Below are 21,027 nucleotides of genomic sequence, written 5' to 3'. Positions count from 1 at the left end.
TTTCTTTTGTCTATTAAACCTCTGTACTTAAACTCACTCCTTGTGTGTGTCCGTGTCCTTAGTTTTCTTGGCATGAGGCAACATGCCTCGAGTATTTACCCTAGACAACGACGTCACTTCAATAGTCAGACTCAGTCTCTAAAAACATTTAAAAAGTAGCTGAGCATGCTGGCATGCCTGCAGTACCAGCCACTCAGGAGGCTGGGGTGGGAGGATCACTTGAGCCTGAGAAGTTGAGGCTACAATGAGCTGGGATCATGCCACTGCATTCCAGCCTAGGCGACTGAATGAGACAATCCCCCCTGCTCCCCACCACCCCCCCTAAAAAACAACAACAACAACAAACAAACCAGAAAACCACACCAAGGCACATTATAACAAAATTACTTAAAATCATGATATGGAAAAAAATATATATATATGCTTATTTTTTAATGTTTATATTAGTTTATATTTATATTTTTTACATATAAAAAATATACAGCAGAAAAGAAAAAATAAGAAACATCAGATACAGTAAAAAAGAAAAAAAAGGAATGTGTGTTCTCTGCTGATCAGAAACAACCAAAGCCATTAAAAAAACAGAATAACATGTTTAAGAGATGAAACAAAAAAATGTCATAACAGAACTCGACATCCATTAAAAATTTCATTCAAAAATAAAGGTTAAATAGACGTTTTCAGGCAAACAAATGCTAAGAAAACCTACTGTCAGTAGACCTGAACTATTAAAAGCATTAAAGGAAGTTATTCAGGTGAAAGAAAATGACACCACATAAAAATTCAGAACTACATGAAAAAGCAAAGAGCATAACAAATGGCTTCTTAAATTATTTAAAAGATAACTGAAAGATTGGAACGAAATTAAAATGCAGGATTTGTAACATGAAGAAGTTAAATGTATGATAACAGTAACACAAAAGGCAGAAGAAAGGAAGATGGACGCATATTGTTGTAAGGTTCTACAATAGTAACTGAAATACTATAATATTATTTGAAGGCATACTGTGATGGTTAAAAGATACATATTTGAAACTGAGCAAACACTAAAAATAAAAAGTGGTAGAGCTAATTAATAAATCAATGAAGAGACAAATGTCCAGACTAGGTGAAAAAAGGAGATTCAATTACATGATTATAATAGTTACACATTAAATATAAAGAGACACAGTTAAAATTTACAACGAAATGGAAAAAGATATTATGCAAAAAACAAATTTAAAAAAATAGAAATAGTGCTATTAATATTACACAGAGTAGGTTTTAAGATAAAGAGAAATAGAAGAAGATATGAAGAAGGAACATTGATAATGGGAAAGGGAACAATTTGTCAAGAATATATACTTCTAAATTTGTATATATCTAATAACAAAGTTTCAAAATTTGAAGAAAAACTGGAAAAAACCTGAAGGAAGAAAATTTTTAAAACATAATAAAGATTGAAAATGTGGACATTCTTTTTGAAGAAACAAATGGAACAATATCAGAGAGACAATACTACAGATAGAACATTACAAAATATTCTAACAGTACTAACCACATAGACCTAACTAACATAGAAAGTACACCTATGATAAGCATAATACAAGTGCATTTCAAGTAAATAAGCAATATTGATCAAGGCAGGCCAGTTGCTGGGAAACACAACAAATCTTAATATTTTTAAAGGGAATGAAATTATACACAGTATCTTCTCTGACCACAGAAAATTAAATCAACACTTAAAGACAAAAAGATACCTGGAAAGTTCAAATGTTTGGAAATTAAGCAAAACACTTCTAAGTAATCAACAGGTCAAAGAAATTAAAAGTCAAATTAGAAATATTTTGAACTATATCAAAATAATACAACATATTAAAATATGTTCAATGTAGGTTGAGTAGGTATTAGAGGGAAAGTGATAGCTATAATTACATATATTATAAAAAGAGAGCTTTCAAATCGATAATCTCAGAGGCCACCTTAAGAAATCGGGAAAAAAGAAAATATAAATATGAAGTAAATACAAGTAAAAAATAATAAAGAACATGAAACAAAAATGAACAAACAAAAATCAAATGCAGCAAAAATTTGTTATTTCAAAAGATGAACAAAATTGATAAATTCTTGGCCAGAGATCAGGGGGAACGAAGGAAGAAAAGACAAATTAAAATTTTCAGTAATGAAAGAGAGGATGTCACTAAAAATCATACAGGAATTAAAAGAAAAATAATGAAATTTTCGTCAATGCAAGCACACAATCTTCCTAACTCAATGCAAGCACAAGATTGAATTATTTTTCTTTCCTGATTGCTCTGGCTAGGACTTCTAGTACTGCGTGGAATAGGAGTAGTGAGAGTGAGCATACTTGTTATGTTTTAAAATTGCATTTTTTCAATGCAAGCACACAATCTTCCTAATTCAATCCAAGCACAAGATTGAACTAGGAAGAGACTGAAATCATGAATAAAGCAGTATTAATGTAGAAATTAAATTAGTAATAAAGAACCTACCAACCAGAAAAAAAAAAAAAAACCCTTGACCAGATAGATTCACAGCCAATTCTACCAGACATACAAAGAAGAAATGATACCAATCCTACCAAAACTATTCGCAAAAAGCTGGGGATGAGGGACCTCTCCCTAACTCATTCTATGAAGCCAGAATCAGACTGACACCAGAATTTGGCAGAGGCACAATGGAAAAAAAAAAAAAAAACTTCAGACTAACATCCCTCACAAACACAGATGCAAAAATCCTCAACAAAATACTAGCAAATAAAATCCAGCAGCACATTAAAAAGTTAACACACCACAAATCAAGTAAGCTTTATTCCTGAGATGTAAGGCTGGTCCAATCAGCAACTCAATAAATGTGATTCACCGCATAAACAGAATCAAAAGCAAAATCCATATAATCATCTAAATAGATGCAGTGGAAGCATTTGATAAAATCCAACACCCCTTCATGATGAAAACTTTCAACAGATTAGGCATCAAAGAAACATAACTAAAAATAAGGCTGGGCATGATGGCTCACGTGAGCCTGTAATCCCGGCACTTTGGAAGGCTGAGGCAGGCGGATCATTTGAGGTCAGGAGTTCGAAACCAGCCTGGCCAACATGGTGAACCCCGTGTCTCTGCTAAAAATATATATATTTTTATATATATATATATATATATATATATATATATTTATACACACACACACACACACACACACACACACACACACTAGCCGGGTGTGGTGGCTATATATATGGTGGCTATACATATATATATCACTTTGGAAGGCTGAGGCAGGCGGATCACTTGAGGTCAGGAGTTCGAAACCAGCCTGGCCAACATGGTGAACCCCGTGTCTCTGCTAAATATATATATATATACATATATATATATTATATATACATATATATGTGTATATATATATATTATATATATACACATATATATGTTTATACACACACACACATACACACACTAGCCGGGTGTGGTGGCAGGTGCCTGTTATCCCAGCTACTCGGGAGGCTGAGGCAGGAGAATCACTTAGAGCAGGGAGACAGAGGTTTCAGTGAGCCAAGATCGTGCCATTGCACTCCAGCCTGGGCGACAGAGGGAGATTCTGTCTCAAAAAATAATAATAATGATAATAATAAGAGCTATCTATGACAAACCCACAGCCAACATCATACTGAAGGGGCAAAAGCTAGAACCATTCTGTTTGGATCTGGAACAAGACAAGGATGCCCACTCTCACCACTCCTATCCAACACAGAACTAGAAGTCCTAGCCAGGGCAATCAGGAAAGAGAAAGAAATAAAAGGTATCCAAACAGGAAAAGAAATCAAACTACCTCTCTTTGCTGACAATATGATTCTACACCCAGGAAATCATAAAGACTCTGCCAAAGGGCTCCTAGAATTGATAAATGACATTAGTAAAGTTTCGGAATACAAAATTAATGAACAGAAATCAGTAGCATTGCTAACAACATTTAGGCTGAGCGTAAAATCAAGAACACAATCTCATTCATAATAGCCACAAGAAAAATGAAATACCTAAGAATACAGCTGACCAAGGAGGAGAAAGACTTCTAAAAGAACAACTACAAAACTGCCGAAAAAAATTTACAGATTACACAAACAAATGGAAAAACATTCCATGCTCATGGATTGGAAGAGTCAATATAGTAAAAATGGCTATACTGCCCAAAGCAATTTACAGATATAATGCTATTCGTATCAAACTGCCAATGTCATTCTTCACAAAATTAGAAAAAATGATTCTAAAATTCATATGGAACCAAAAAAGAACCCAAATAACAAAAGCAATCCTAAGCAAAAGAATAAAGCCAGAGAATCACACTACCCAACTTCAAGCTATACTATAAAGCCACAGTAATCAAAACAACTTGGTATTGGTACAAAAACTGACACACAGACCAACTGAACAGAAAACTCAGAAATAAAGCCATCTGCAACCATCTCATCTTCAACAAGGGAGATAAAAACAAGCAATTGGAAAAGGATTCCCCATTCTATAAATGGTGGTGGAATAACTGAATAGCCATATGCAGAAGATTGAAGCTGGACCCCTACTTTTCACCAGATACAAAAATTGACTCAAATGAATTAAAGATTGAAAAGTACCTCAAGCTACAAAAATTCTAGAAGACAACCTAGCAAATACTTTTCCCAACATCACCATTGGCAAATAATTTTTGGCTAACTCCCTAAAAGCAATTGCAACAAAAACAAGAATAAGCAACAAGTGGGACATAATTAAACTAAAGAGATTCTGCACATCAAAATAAACTATCAGCCGAGCAAAGAGACAACAAACAGAATGGGAGAAGATATTCAGAAACTACGCATCCAACAAAGGCCTAATATCTAGAATCTATAGAGAACTTAAACAAATCAACGAAGAAAATAACCCATTAAAAACTGGACAAAAGACGTGAACAGACACTTCTCAAGAAAAGATATATAAGTAGCCAAGAAACATGAAAAAATTCTCAGCATCACTAATCATCAGAGAAATGCAAATCAAAACCACAATGAGTCCAGCACTTTGGGAGGCCAAGGCGGGTTGATCACGAGGTCAGGAGATCGAGACCATCCTGGCTAACATGGTAAAACTCTGTCTCTACTAACAATACAAAAACAAAAAATTAGCCGGGCATGGTGGCAGGCGCCTGTAGTCCCAGCTACTCGGGAGGCTGAGGCAGGAGAATGGTGTGAACCCAGGAGGCGGAGCTTGCAGTGAGCCAAGATCACGCCACTGCATTCCAGCCTGGGTGACAGAGTGAGACTCTGTCTCAAAAACAAACAAACAAACAAAACCACAATGAGATACCATCTCATACCACTAACAATGCTATTACCACAAAATCAAATAACAACGGATTCTGGTGAGGCTACCGAGAAAAGAGAATGCTTACACAGGGAATGTAAATTAGTTCAACCACTGTGGAAAGCAGTCTTAAGATTTCTCAAAGAACTTAAAACAGGGCTACCATTCGACCCAGCAATTCCATTACTGGGTATATACCCCAAATAAAATAATCATTCTACAAAGAAGACACTTGCAGAAATCTGGAAGTGGTTGACAAGGCCACCAGGCAGCAAATACGAGTGCGACAAGTCCCTGACTCAGGCATCCCGCTTTCCCTGGCCTGGCTCACCAGGTCCTACCTAGGTGCCTTACTCTTTTACAATTTTGGGTCTGGTTGCAGGAGGCCTCAATGTCGTTAGCAAACAAAGCTGGTTGAGTGAATCCACTTTATACCATGATCAAACCTCCAAAGGCAGCAAAGACAAAAGGAAAAAGGATAGCAACTTAAAAGATTAAAGAAACAACATCTCACAGAGCTGAGAAAGAACTAGTGCAAGAACTATGGTATCTCAAAGCCAGAGTGTCTTCCTACCTCAAAACAACAGCACTAATTCTTAACAACAGCAATGATTCTTAACCAGGCTGAAATGACAGATACAGAATTCAGAAGATGAAAAGGAATGAAGATCATCAAGATTCAGGAGAAAGTGTGAACTGAATCCAATGATTCTAAGGAATACAGCAAAATAATACAGGAGCTGAGAGATAAAACAGTCATTTTAAGAAAGAACCAAACTGATCTGATAGAGGCAAAAAACTCACTTTGAGAATTTCATAATAAAATATCAAGAATTAAGAGCAGAATCAACCAAGCTGAGGAAAAAAACTCTCAGATCATGAAGACTAGTTTTCCAAATTAAATCAGACAAACATAAAGAAAAAAGAAGAAGGAACAAAACCTCTGAGAAATATGGGATTATGTAAAGAGACCAAATCTATGACTCATCGATGTCCCTGAAAGAGAAGGAGAGAAAAAGCAAGCAACCTGAAAAGCATATTTGAGGACATCATCCATGAAAATTTCCCCAAACTCTAGAGAGGATAACATTCGAATTCAAGAAACTCAGAGAACCCCTGTGAGATACTACACAAGACAACCATGCGCAAGACATACAGTCATCAGATTCTCCACAGTCAAAGTGAAAGGAAGAATTATCCATGATGAACATGCATACAAAAATCCTCAAGAGAGAAGGGGCAGTCACCCACAAAGTAAACCTCATCAGGCTAACAGTGGATCTTTCAGCAGAAACACTACAAGGCAGAAGAGATTAGAGGCTTATATTCAGCATTATTAAAAGAAATTCCAACCAAGAACTTTCAATCTAGAAAAACTAAGCTTCATAAGGGAAGGAGAAATAAGATCCTTTTCAGACAAGCAAATGCTAAGGGGATTCATTACCATAGACCTGCCTTAAAAAAGGTCCTTAAGAGATAGTGGAAATAGAAAAGATTGTTATGGCCCATAAAAACAAACAAACGAAGACACTTAAGTATGTAGGCCACTAACACTATAAAGCAACTGCACAATCAAGTCTGCATAATAACCAGCTAACAACATGACAGGATCAGATCTGCATGTATCAATATTAACTTTAAATGTAAATGAGAATAATGCCCTCAATTAAAAGGTGGAGTGGCAAGGTGGATAAAGAAGCAAGACCCAACCATATGTTGTTTTCAATGGACCCATCTCACAAGCAGTGATAGCCACAGGTTCAAAGTAAAGGGATGGAGAAAAATCTAACAAGCAAGAAACAGAAAAAAGCAGGGGTTGCTATTGTAATTCCAGAAAAAAAAATAGAATTTAAATCCACAACAAACCAGACAAAGAAGAGCATTACATAATAGTAATGGATTCAATTCAACAAGGAGCAACAAGGAGACCTAACTATACTAAACAGGTATGCACCAAACACAGGAGCACATAGATTCATAAAACAAGTTCTTAGAAACTTATGAAAAGACTTAGAAAACCACACAATAATAGTGGGAGACTTCAGTACCCCACTGACAGCATTAAACAGACTACTGAGGCAGAAAACTAACAATGATATTCAGGGCCTGAACTTGACACTTCACTAAATGGACCTAATGATATCTAGAGAACTCTCCACCCCCAAACAACATAATACACATTCTTCTCATCTGCACAAGGCACATGGTCTAAAATCACCCACACAGTGAGCCATAAAACAATTCTCAACAAATTCAAAAACCCAAAATCATACCAACTACGATCTCAGACCACAGCACCACAAAAGTAGGTATCAATTCTAAGAAGAGTGCTTAAAACCATACAATGAAATGGAAATTAAACAACCTGCTCCCAAATGACTTTGGAGTAAACAATAAAATTAAAGCAGAAATCAAGGAATTCTTTGAAACTAATGAGAAAAAAAGATACGACATGCCAGAACCTCTGGGACACAGCTAAGGCAGTGTTAAGCAGGAAGTCTATAGTGCTAAACTACCACATCAAAATGTTAGAAAGATCTCAAATTAACAGCCTAACATCACATCCAAATGAAGTAGAGGAAGAAGAACCCAACCCCAAAGCTAGTGGAAGACAAGAAATAACCAAAATCAGAGCTCAACTGAAGAAAACTGAGATGAGAAAAAATCATGCAAATGACCAATGAATCCAAGAGTTGATTTTTTTGACAAAGACTGATAGACCACCAGCTAGACTAATAAAGAAAAAAAGACATAAGATCCAAATAAGCACAATCAGAAATGCCAAAGGGAACATTACTACCAGCCCTACAGAAATGTAAAACTCTCAGAGACTATTACAAACACCTCTATGCATACAAACTAGAAAATCTAGAAGAAATTGATAAATTCCTGGAAACATACAACCTTTCAAGATTGAATGAGGAAGAAATTGCAATCCTAAACAGCCCAATAACTAGGACTGAAACTGAATCAGTAATAAAAAGCCTATGAACCAGAAAAAGCCCAGGACCAGATTTAGAGCCAGATTCCACCAAATGTATAAAGAAGAGCTGGTACTATTACTACTGAAACTATTCCAAATAATGAGGTGGAGGGACTCTTTAACTCATTCTATGAGCCAAGCATCATTCTGATATCAAAATCTGGCAGAGACACAACAACAACAACAAAAGAAAAAAAGAAAGAAAGAAAGAAAAAAGAACACAGGCCATTATTCATGATGACATGCATATAAAAATTCTCAAGAAAATGCTAGCAAACCAAACCCAGCAACACATCAAAAAACTAACCCACTATGATCAAATAGGCTTTATCCCTGGGATATAAGGTTGGTCAACAAACACAAATCAATATATAGGATTCATCCATACACAAAACTAAAAACAAAAACCATATGATCATCTAAATAGATGCAGGAAAGGCTTTCAATAAAATTCAACATCGCTTCATGTTAAAAACCTTCAACAAACTAGGCAAAAAAGGAATATGCCTCAAAATAATTAGAACCGTATATATCAAACACACAGCCAGTATCATACTGAACAGGCAAAAGCTGGAAGCATTGCCCTTGAGAAATGGAACAAAACAGGATTCCCACTATCACCACTCCTATTCAGCATAGTACTGAAATCCTAGCCAGAGCAATCAGGCAAAATAATGAATAAAAGGCATCCAAATAGGAAGAGAGGAAGTCAAACTATCTCTGTTTGCTGACGATATGATTCTATCCCTAGGAAACCCCATAGTTTCTACCCCAGAATTCCTAGATCTGATAACTTCAGTACCATTGCAGGATATAAAATCAATGTACAGAAATCAGTGGCATTTCTACACACCAACATCCAAGCTGAGGGCCAATTCAAGAATGCAATCCCATTCACAACAGCCACAAAAAAGAATAAAATACCTAGAAATACAGCTAACCATGGAGTTGAAAAATGTCTACAACAAGAATTACAAAACACTGCTCAAAGAAATCAGAGATGACATAAACAAAGACAAAAATATTTCATGCTCATGGAGAGAAAGAATCTATTGTTAACATGGCCATACTGCTCAACGCAATTTATAGATTCAATTCTATTCCCATCAAACTACCAATGATATTCTTAACAAAATTAGAAAAAAAAATTTAAAAACTCATACAGAAACAAAAAAGAGCCCCAGTAGCCAGAGCAATCCTACGTAAAAGAACAAAGCTGAAGACATCACATTACCCACGTTACCCAACTTCAAACTATACTTTACAAGGCCATGAACCAAAACAGCATGGTACTGGTACAAAAACAGAAACATAGATGAATGGAACAGTAAAGAGAGTGCAGAAAAAATGCCGCACACCTGCAACCATCTCATCTTTGAAGTTGACAAGAACAAGCAGCGGGGAAAGGAATTTCTATTCATTAAATGGTGCTGGGGTAATTGGCTAGCCATATGCAGAAGCTAAAACTGAACCTCTTATTTACACCATTTACAATAATCAACTCAAGATGGATTAAATAACTTAAATGTGAAACCTCAAACTATAAAAACCCTAGAAGATAGCCTAGAAAATACCATTCTGGAAACAAGACCTGGTAAATATTTCATGATGAAGAAGCCAAAAACAATTGCAACCCAAAAATAAAAATTGACAAATGAGACCTATTTAAAATAAAGAGTTTCCACACAAGTAAAGAAAATATTACCAGAGTAAACAGACAACCTACATACTGGGAGAATATATTTGCAAAACATGAATCTGACAAAGTTTTAATATTCAGAACCTATAAGGAACTTAAACAAATTTACAAGCAAAAAAACAATCTCATTAAAAAGTGGGCAAAGAATATTACAGACACACTTTTTTTTTAAGTCAGGGTCTTGCTCTGTTGCCCAGGCTGGAGTATAGTGGTACAATCACAGCTCACTGCAGTCTCGACCTCCCAGGCTCAAGTGATCCTCTTGCCTCAGCCTCCTGAGAAGCTGGGACCACAGGGGATGCCACTATGCACTGCTAACTTTTTCATTTTTTTGTAGAAACAGGGTCTTGCTATATTGCCCAGGCTGATGTCAAACTCCCGGCCTAAAACAATCCTCCTGCCACAGCCTCCCAAAGTGTTGGGATTATAGGTGCAAGCCACCACACCCAACCTGAACAGACACATTTTTAAGAAGACAAACACATGGTCAACAAGCATATGAAAGAATGTTTAACATCACTATTCATTAGAGAAATGGAAATCAAAACCATAATTAGATATCATCTTATACTAGTCAGAATGGCTATTATTTAAAAAGTCAAAAAATAATAGATGCTGGCAAGGCTGTGGAAAACAGGGAATGTTTATATACTGTTGGTGGGAATGTAAATTAGTCTGTTATTGTGCAGAGCAGTCTGGAGATTTCTCAAAGAACACAGAACAACCATTTGACCCAGCAATTCCATTATTGGGTATATACCCATAGGAATATAAATCTTTCTACCATAAAGACACATGTATGTCTGTGTTCATTGCAGCACTACTCATAATGGCAGACATGGAATCAACCTAAATGCCCATCAATGGGAGAGTGGACAAAGAAAATGGGGTACGTATGTATCATGGAATACTATGCACCTATAAAAAAAAGAATTAGGTTGTATGCTTTGCAGCAATATGGATGGAGCTGGAGGTCATTATTCTAAGCAAACTAATGCAGGAACAGAAAACCAAATACTACATGTTCTCATAAGTGGGAGTGAAATACTGAATACACACGGACACAAAGAAGGAAACATCAGACACTGGGGCCTGCTTGAGGGTGGAGGGTGCAAGGATGTTGAAGATAAAAAAAAAAACCTATTGGGTACTATGCTTATTACCTGGATGACAAAATAATCTATACAGCAAATATCCTGTGACATGCTGCCCAAATACCTCTGAACCTAAAATAAAAATTTTAAAAAATAATAAACAAATAATTTAAAAGGTGTGCTCCCCCCCTTCTCTAGGGGGGGAAAAAAGACATACACTCATGTGGTCATCAAGGCAGTATTTACAATAGCAAAAACATGGTATTAGGTTGTCTATGGGAACATGGAACATCAATCTATGATGAAAATTCTCAAGAAACTAAGAATAGAAGAAAGCTTCCTCAATCTGATAAAGGGCATCTAAAAAAATAAAAACAAAAACAAACTACAGTTAACATCATCCCTTAATGGTGAAAAACTGCTTTCTCCCTAATATCAGGATCAAGGCTTCTGTTCTGTATTTTACTGAGGGTACAAGACAGTGTAGTATGATAGTAAAAACAGTATACAAATTGGAAAGTAAGAACACTTTTCACTCCCAGATACCATGTTCATGTACATTAAAAATCTTATAAATTTACCAAAAAAAAAAACTAATTAGAGCTTATAAGTCAATTTGGCAATGTCCCAGAATATAAGGTTAATAATGCAAAAAAAAAAAAACTGTTTCTATAAACTAACAAGAAACAAGTAAAAATGAAAACAAAATAATGTTTTAAATGATATTCCATATGTAACACTTATACACTAAAAATCACAAAACATTACTGAAATTTTATGAAGAAGCTCTAAGGAAATGCAGAGAATATACCATAATCATGAATTGGAAGACCCAATACAATACTATCACAATGTCAGTTATTACCAAGCTGAGCTATAGCTTCAATGCAATCCTAATCAAAATCCCAACAGGCTTTCTTATTTTACAAAGTAAAAAACTAACTTAAATGTAAAACCCAAAACTCAAAACCATAAAAACCCTAGAAGAAAATAGAGGCAGTACCTTTCAGGATACACGCATGGGCAAAGATCTTATGATGAAATCACCAAAAGCAATTGCAATAAAAGCTAAAATTGATAAATGAGATCTAATTAAACTAAAGAGCTTCTGCATAGCAAAACAAACTATCATAAAAGCAAACAGGCAACCTACAGAATGGGAGAAAAATTTTTCAATCTACCCATCTGACAAAGGTCTAATATCCAGAATTTACAAAGAACTTAAACAAATTTACAAGAAAATAAAAACAACCTCATCAAAAAGTGGGCCAAGGACATGAACAGACGCTTCTCAAAAGAAGACATTTATGCGGCCAGCAAACATATATTAAAAAAAGGTCAACATCAGCAATCATTAGAGAAATGCAAATCAAAACCACAATGAGATACCATCTCATGCAGGTCAGAATAGCGATTACTAATAAGTCAAGAAAAAAACAATGCTGGGGAGGCTGTGAAGAAATAGGAACGCTTTTACACTGTTGGTGGAAATGTAAATTAGTTCAACCATTGTGGAAGACAGTGTGGTGATTCCTCAAGGATCTAGAACCAGAAACACCATTTGATCTAGCAATCCCATTACTGGGTATATACCCAAAGTAATATAAATCACTGTATTATAAAGATACATGGACACATATGTTTGCTACAGCACTATTCACAATAACAAAGACATGGAACCAATCCAAATGCCCATCAATGATAGACTGAATAAAGAAAATGTGGTACATATACACCATGGAATACTATACAGCCATAAAAAGGAATGAGATCATATCCTTTGCAGGGACATCGATGAAGCTAGAAGCCATCATCCTCAGCGAACTAATGCAGGAACTGAAAACCAAACACTGCATGTTCTCACTAGTAAGTGGGAGCTGAACAATGAGAACATATGGACACAGTGAGGGGAACAACACACACAGGGGCCTGTCAGGAGTCGATAGGAGAGATAGCATCAGGACAAATAGCTAATGTATGCTGGACTAAATATCTAGATGATGGGCTGATAGTTGCAGCAAACCACCATGGCACATGTTTACCTATGTAACAAACATGCACATTCTGCACATGTATCCTGGGACTTATAGTAAAATAAAATAAAAATAAAATAAAATCAGTTACAACAACAACAACAAAAGAAAGTAAAAAACTGATCCTAATATTTATATACAAATTGCAAAGTCCTGAGATAAGCAAAACAAGCTCAAAAAAGAAAACAAAGTTGAAGGACTTCTACTTTATTTGAAGACTTTCTACAAAGCTATAGAAATCAAGATAGTTTAAAGACAAATTTATCAATGAAATAGAACTGAACTGATAGTCCAGTAATATATTCAAACTAATAGGGCAGATTTACATTTTTATCAAGGTTTCAAATTAGAAACTTAGACATCAATGGAATGCAATAGAGTCCAGAACAGAATCACACATATATGATAGATTTTTTTAAATCAAGGTGCTAAGGCATATGGAAAAGACAAATCTTTTCAAAAGTGGTAGTGGAGCAGGCTATCTATAGAAAAATAAACCTGGACCTATACTTTATATCATGCCTACTAATTTATTTTAAATGGAGTATAAGCCTAAATGCAAAAGCTAAAATTACAAATCTTCTAGAAAAAAATACAATAGAGTATCTTTTGACCTTTGGGCAGGCAAAGATCTCTTAGACATACCCAGAAAGCACTAGACATAAAAGAAAAATACTGATAAAGCAGATATCATTAAAATAAAAAAATTTTGCTTATCAAAAGCTATTATAAAGAAAATGTATATGTAAGCTCCAGAATGAGAGAAAAGACATCTCAATACATACATCTGTCTAATAACTTGCAGTCAGAATATATAAATGACTAATAAAATGACAGCCCATTTTTTTAAATTGGGACACTTTATAAAGGAAAATACTGAACAGTTTTAGAGGATATGAAAAGATGATCAATATATGTGTTAGTCACTGGGGAAATGCAAATTAGAACAACAATGAGATACCACTACATTCCCACTAGAACTAAACTAAAATTTTAAAAACTAATAATACCAAATATTGGCAAGAATGTGAAGGACCCGGAATTCTCACAGATTGCTAATGGGAGTATAAAATGGCACAACTACTATGGAAAACAGTTTGACAATTCTACTTGTAAGTATTTACCGAAGAGAAATAAAAATATTTGTTCACCCAAAGACTTTAAAGGAGCTTTATTTATAAATGTCCCAGATTGGAAACCTAAATGTCTATCAGTAGAATGTGGTATATCCATACAATGGATATAGTCAGCAATAAAAAGGGAAGAAATTACATATACACATCAACACAGATAAACCCCAAAAACAGTATAATCAGTTAAAAAAAAAAAGCCAGCTGCAAAAGAGTGGATGTCGTTTGTATAAATTTCTAGAACTGGAAAAAGTAATCTCCAATTATAGAAAGCATATCAGCAGTTGCCTCAGGCCAGGAGTGGTGGGAGACTGACTGCAAAGAGGAACAAAGAACTTTATGGGGCAATGAAAATGTTCTAAATCTTGATAGGGGTATGGACTGTATGACTATCTAGATTTTTCAAAACTCAAACAGTATATTTTTGACATTGCCACATTGCACTTAAATAAATCATACATCAATGAAAAAAGTCAATAGATACAGTTAGTATGCACAGAATGGATACAGATGGCAAAATATTAGAAGATAAAAGTATTTTTCCTATCGTTATTTACATTTTTAAGATTTTCCTTAAAAAACAAAGCGTGAGTTACATTTAAAAAAAAATAAGGCCCTCAAAAGCAGCTTCATTGATAAGGTGACATTTGATCAAAGACCTGAAGGAGACAAGGAAGCCAACTGTATGGATGTATGTGAGAAGAACCTTCTAGGAAGAGGAAACCTCAACTATAAAATCCTTGAGGTTTTGACAAGAGCAGTGACAGGCTCTGACTTACATTTTAGCAGGTCTGCTGTGGCTGGAATGTTTAGAATATACAAGGGCAGAAACAAGGAGACTAGTCAGAAGGCTACTATAACAATCCAGGTAAGAGATGATTGAAGCTTTGGATCAGGGGAAAGCAGTAAGTTAGAGACACGTTGTCAAATTCTGAATATATTTTTAAAGCAAAGCTAACATTTGCAGTTAGATTGGATGTCAGGTGTAGGAGAAAGACAGATCAAGGATGACTTCAATGGTTTTGGCCTAAGCAACTGGAATAAAGTATTCATTTGCTGATATACAGAAGACTATGAAATGAGGTAGGTTTTTTGTGGCAAGAAGAAAGAGCAGGTTTGTTTTGGACATACTAAGTTTGAGTAAAGCTGAAGATATAAAATTGGTAGTCATTGGCAAGTAGAGGTATTTACAGCCACAGAACCAGGGAGCTCACCAAGAGAATGTGAACATTAAAAATAGACAGGTTCAAAAAACAGGCCCTTAAAATATTCAAAAGTATCAAGAGGTCTGCAAGTTCTTAGGATAAACTAGAAATGAAGGTCAGTAATGCCCTAAAATATACCGTAAAACTATTCTGAGAAATCTGGACTAACTTCAAAAACTAAAATCAAAAAAGCCTTTTCTATTCTTTCATTAAATGAGCACTCTGAAGTTATCACTGATTATGTAAATTGAAAGACACCTACATTGATCATTATCTAAACACTGAAACTACAGAGAGATAACTGCACTGTTCACTATTATTGTATGTTCTATGTTCCTATAATCCCATGGGTCAAGCTTCTCCATCTTTGAGACACTTAGTAGTAAAAGTATAAGGACATATTCAGAATAGTTGTCCTTGAACAGCAAAGGATTATCTACTAAAGAAGAGCTATCTGTGTCCTCCAACCGGACTCATCAGTCATCAGATGACACTCAAAGCTTGTGAGGTAATGATGTACTACACAGCTGTCTGATCTTCAGATGACACTTTGGAGGCTGATGATAAACTACAGGTCTGACAACTCACTTTCCATTTTAAGATATTTCTTGAACTTTTTCTTGTTGTGACAGGCAACCAAATTGATTAAGCCTAGTCATGGGATTTGACACTACAGCCAGTAGACTTCTATTTGTTGATTGCTATTGATTTTCTTTGATGCTTCATTTAAAAATCAATAGTTGGAAAGAAAAATAGGCTTGGTTTACACATACTTAAACATACTATTGTATGCTGGAGGAGGCACAAGTTTGGCAGAGCTTTGGCATCCAATTATAAGAAGAGCTCTTAACAGGTGAAAGCAAGGGCTTTAGATCGATATGCAGTTTTCTTTCTCAATCAAGGAAAGTGGCTATAAATTAGGCTCATCAGTGTTATTTCCAAGGCTTTCATGAAGCAAACAACTTTAAACTTTTTTTTGTCTTCCTTGGATTTACATTAAAAGATACATCACTAAGAGTTTTTCTTTTGCTTTTAAGGGTATTGAAGGTACCTGAAGTTCATCCGGGCTTTTATCTTTTTGGCTTTTTTTTTATTTTTTTGCCGCTCTTCTCCATCTTTCAAAGCTTCTGCTGGAGCTGTACTTTCAACCACAATGTCAATAATATACTTCTTCAAGGAAAGATGCTCCTGCAAGATAAATAAATAAAATAATAATGATGATGATTATTTAAATATAATATAGGATTGCTATAGACTACAGTGAGTTTAAGACATTTGATGAAACTAAAAGTAATCTCCATAATACACTGGTTTCTACAATTGTTTTGGAAAACGTTGAAGAAACTGTTTTACTTAAGGTTTTTACATCACTGACTTCACTTCGTTGCATATCAACTGTGCCAATGCTAAGGCTACATGGACATAATCCCTACCACGATATCACACAAATAGAGTAGGAAAGGTAAAATATATACACGAAACTATAATACCATCTATAATACCAAGCCAATCGGAGATTTAGAGTGCTGTAAGAACCCAAAGAGGGAAACAAGATCACTGCTCACTAGGGAGAAGGGGGGGAAACTTCAGGAAGGAAGCACCATATTTGCTACCCCTTGAAGAAAGGATAAAATGTGAACATATGGATATTAGGTAAGTATGTGTTTGGGCTGTGAGTAGGGTAAGGTTGCAGGAAGGAAAAAGAAGGTCATCTCAGAAAACACATCCTAGAGAAGAGAAAGTGGAATGTGGCTATCGACAGCAAAGCTTTGGTTCAGCAAGAGCACATAGTGTTTGGTCAAGTTCCCCTCCTGATCCATCTTAGATTTTATGGCCTATCACTATAATAATTCTGTTGCCTGTGCTCAACTCCTTTCCCCCTTTCTTCTTTCATACATGCATGGCAAAATCCCAATCCTAAATCCAACTCTCTCCCTATTCTGAGCCTATGTCTGAAGCAGATTAATGTGGCTATAATTACAAACTTTAAATTTATGAAATTACAGCTTAAGTGGCCTCTAGTATTCCCAGGCAGTCAAGCAACTTTACATTAGTTAATCTACACACTTGCCTTGCTAAAAATTATTTTAGACTCTCTCCTTAAATCTCCAGTATCTGTCATCTCCTAACCCCATCTCTCAGTTCATGAGCATGTTTATTTGATTAAGGAAAACAGCATTATTCAGACGAGAACTTCCATACACTCCCACAGCTAAATGTATCAAACAATCTGCATATGTGCCCGTACACTCTCTTCCCTCCTGTTCTAATATATGAACACATGTTCCTATCTAAGAGCAAGTCCTCCAAATATACACTGGATCCCATTCCTTGTCTTGCATTTTTATGGTTATTTCTCCTCTTATCTACATCATCAGTTTTCCTGTTTCTACTTAAATCATCTCAAAAGGATTCCTGTTTGTATGTCTCTGTTCAGCTACAACCCTTTTGTACCAAATTTGTTGAAACAAAGTGTATTTTGCCTCTACTTCCTTAGCTCTCATTCACTCCCAAACTCATTTTAGTCCAGCTTCTGCCCTTACCACCCTTACCAATCTACAAATTTTCCTTGTCAAGATCAATAACGCCAGTGGCCAATGTTCAGTTCTTATCTGTTTCTTGCAACCTTAGTCCTATAGATAATTTCCTCCTACCTAAGACTCCTCCTTCACTTGGTTTCCTGACATCACATTGTCCTTCTAACTCATTGGCTGCTCCTTCTAAGTCTTCTTTGCTGGGTCCTTTTCCTCTTCTTGACCTCTAAATGTTGACGCATCCCAGAGCTATACTCAGAGCTTTCTTCTTCTCTATCCAAACTCACTCATCTAATGCAGTAACTTGAAATATTATTCATACACAGAAAATTCTCAAATTTTTCTCTCTAGTTCTGACCTCTCTCCCAACTCCATTCACCTGCATAAAAATGTCTCCTCAAATTGCTTGAAATCGGGAGGTGGAGGTTGCAGTGAGCCGAGATGGCGCCATTGCACTCCAGCCTGGGCAACAAGAGCGAGACTCGGTCTCAAAAAAAAAAAAAAAAAAAAAAAAAAAGGCTCCTCGGCCAGGTACAGTGGCTCAACATCTGCAATCCCAACACTTTGGGAAGCCAAGTTCGGAGGATCACTTGAGGGCAAGAGTTCGAGACCAGCCTGGCCAACATGGTAAAATCCCGTCTCTACTAAAAATACAAAAATTAGCCAGGCATGGTGGTGTATGCCTGTACATACCTGTAATCCCAGCTACCTGGGAGGCTGAGGCAGAAGAATCACTTGAACCCAAGAAGCGGAGGTTGCAATGAGCCAAGATCGTGCCACTGCACTCCAGCCTGGGCAACAAAGCAAGACTGTCTTTAAAAAAACAAAACAAAAGTCTCCTCAAAATCTCCAGTTAGGTGGAACATTTCCACAATCAGCATTTCCAAAATAACACGTCTACAGCAAAACTCTTATGTTCCTTATATACATCAAATTGTTCTTCTGAAAGTGTTCTCTATTTGAGTAAACAGTACCATCATTTGCATAATTGCTCACATCCAATATATCAGCAAATTCTATCAGTTCTCCTTTCATATATATCCCCAATTCAACCACTTATCCCTACCACCATCACCTGCTCTAAGTCACCATCAGCATTCATTTATATTACTGCAATAGCCTCTTAACTGGTCTCGCAGTTTCTAATTTGACCCCATAGGTCTTTTCTCTATAAAAACGGCCACTTATTTTTTTAAAACAACAGTCAAATCACATCATTCATTTTATCAAAACGTACATTCTCATCACACTTAGGGTAAATCCAAATTCCTCACCATGACCTACAAGGCTGAGTCACTGATCTCTCTGATCTCATCTACCATTCTCTTCTTTCTTCACTAAAACTACATCCACAGTGGTCCTCTTGTTGCTCCCCACATTCATCAGAAACGTTACTGCCTCAGGGCTCTATATGTCCCTAGCCAAGAATATTCTCTTGGGTATTTAGGTGGTCTCGACCAAAATGAATGCTCAGTCTTAACATACACCATCTATTATTTATCTCCTTATTCTCTTTATGTTTCTTCATAGGACTTGTTTCACATCACTGCCTAACATTACATAATCATTTTCAATTTCCATCCTCAAACGTAAGTTTCCCAAGGGCAATGACTTTGTCTGTTTTGTTCACTTTTGTTTCTATGCCTAGAACTGTGCCTGGCATATGGCAAGCACTCAGTAAGTATGCGTTAGATAAATAAATAAAAAGAGAGTTAATGTAATAACAACTAATAATAGTATTTTTCAGCCCTTATTACACAAGATACATTGAGCTAAGTACTTTATATAATATCATTCATCTCGTCCTTACAACTATACTTAGAAAAAACTTAGAAGGTATATATTTTTATTATCCTCATTTTAACTATGAGAAAACTTGGACACAAAGTTAACTTTTTCAAAGTTAGAAGGCCAAAACCATGACTGAGTGACACTGCAGCTAGTAAAGTGACAGCCTAAATTTAAACCCAGACAGTGTGATTAGGGAATCCACATTCTTGACTACTACCTTAGAGATATGGCTGGAAATCAGTTTGAGCTATAGAATTGTGCTCACTTTCCAAATTATGAACCTATCAACAAAAAACAAGCAACAACAACAACAACAACAACAACAAAAACCCCACAGCCAAACGAAGAAAGTATTCTTTCACTGTAGAATATTTTCTTTGATAAACTAGGCCTATGGTATACTATACCTTTACACGGTAGCACTAACGTAAAGCAAAGATTTAAGTAGTAAGTACACACATACAAAAAACTTAAATAACCCAGGTCTGAAAGAAAACAGCGAGTGGCAGGGGGAGAAAACCCTCTTCCCATTATCTCCCAAAGACATATAGAACAAAGCAAGTCATATATGAAAGCAACATCCATACTACCATTTATTGAACACTTACTGTATGATTAGCAAAGGACTGAATCAATTACATACATTATTTCCTATCATCTTCACAATCCCATAAAGCAGATGGTAGTATGTTTACATTTCACAGATGATTAACAAACACAGATGTTTACTGATGCAAATCTCAAAGAAGTTTGGTATAATGCCCATGGTCACAAAGCTCAGGATCAAAACCACGACTGGCTGACTTTACAAGATGAAGGTTTTTTACTACTCCACATTCCCTCCCGCCATGATGCTCATGCAGGCTAGTCTCCGACATGTGATTTGATCACTGCACTAAGGAAAAGAAATATTCTAAATGATATCTTCAGTTTTGTGAAAGATCCAAATTATACTATTTTCAGTTGTATATAAATGTTATTTATATATCTAACAGAAACCACTAAGGAAACTTATACACAAATGCAGTCACTACACAAAAAAACTTGGACTATATCCAGAACTATCAAGAATCATACCTTTGTTATAGACAACGCCTTTACACACATATTCACATACAAAACCACATACATCAGGCATTCATATTAACGTTAATGTTTTTAAAATCTCAAACCAGAGATAAATGAGCATGTTTTTGTTTGACTTAATAGTAAACTTTCTCTTAAC

At 35.7% G+C, this 21,027-nt stretch overlaps 1 protein-coding gene across 14 annotated transcripts in view; it reads right to left on the bottom strand.

Annotated features, from left to right (window-relative positions):
* SCAPER (S-phase cyclin A associated protein in the ER) overlaps positions 1–21,027 on the bottom strand; it is a 581,035-nt gene that overhangs the window by 314,938 nt on the left and 245,070 nt on the right. For all 14 annotated transcript variants that reach the window (XM_055277642.2, XM_063638678.1, XM_055277646.2 and 11 more), the window contains one exon: positions 16,529–16,665. In XM_055277642.2, the coding sequence (XP_055133617.2) occupies positions 16,529–16,665 (137 nt within the window). The remainder of the gene's footprint in view (positions 1–16,528; positions 16,666–21,027) is intronic.

The sequence above is a fragment of the Symphalangus syndactylus genome, chromosome 5, assembly GCF_028878055.3.
Source record: "Symphalangus syndactylus isolate Jambi chromosome 5, NHGRI_mSymSyn1-v2.1_pri, whole genome shotgun sequence".
NCBI classification, from domain to species: Eukaryota; Metazoa; Chordata; class Mammalia; order Primates; family Hylobatidae; genus Symphalangus; species Symphalangus syndactylus.
This window is presented reverse-complemented; position numbering and strand designations above follow the sequence as displayed.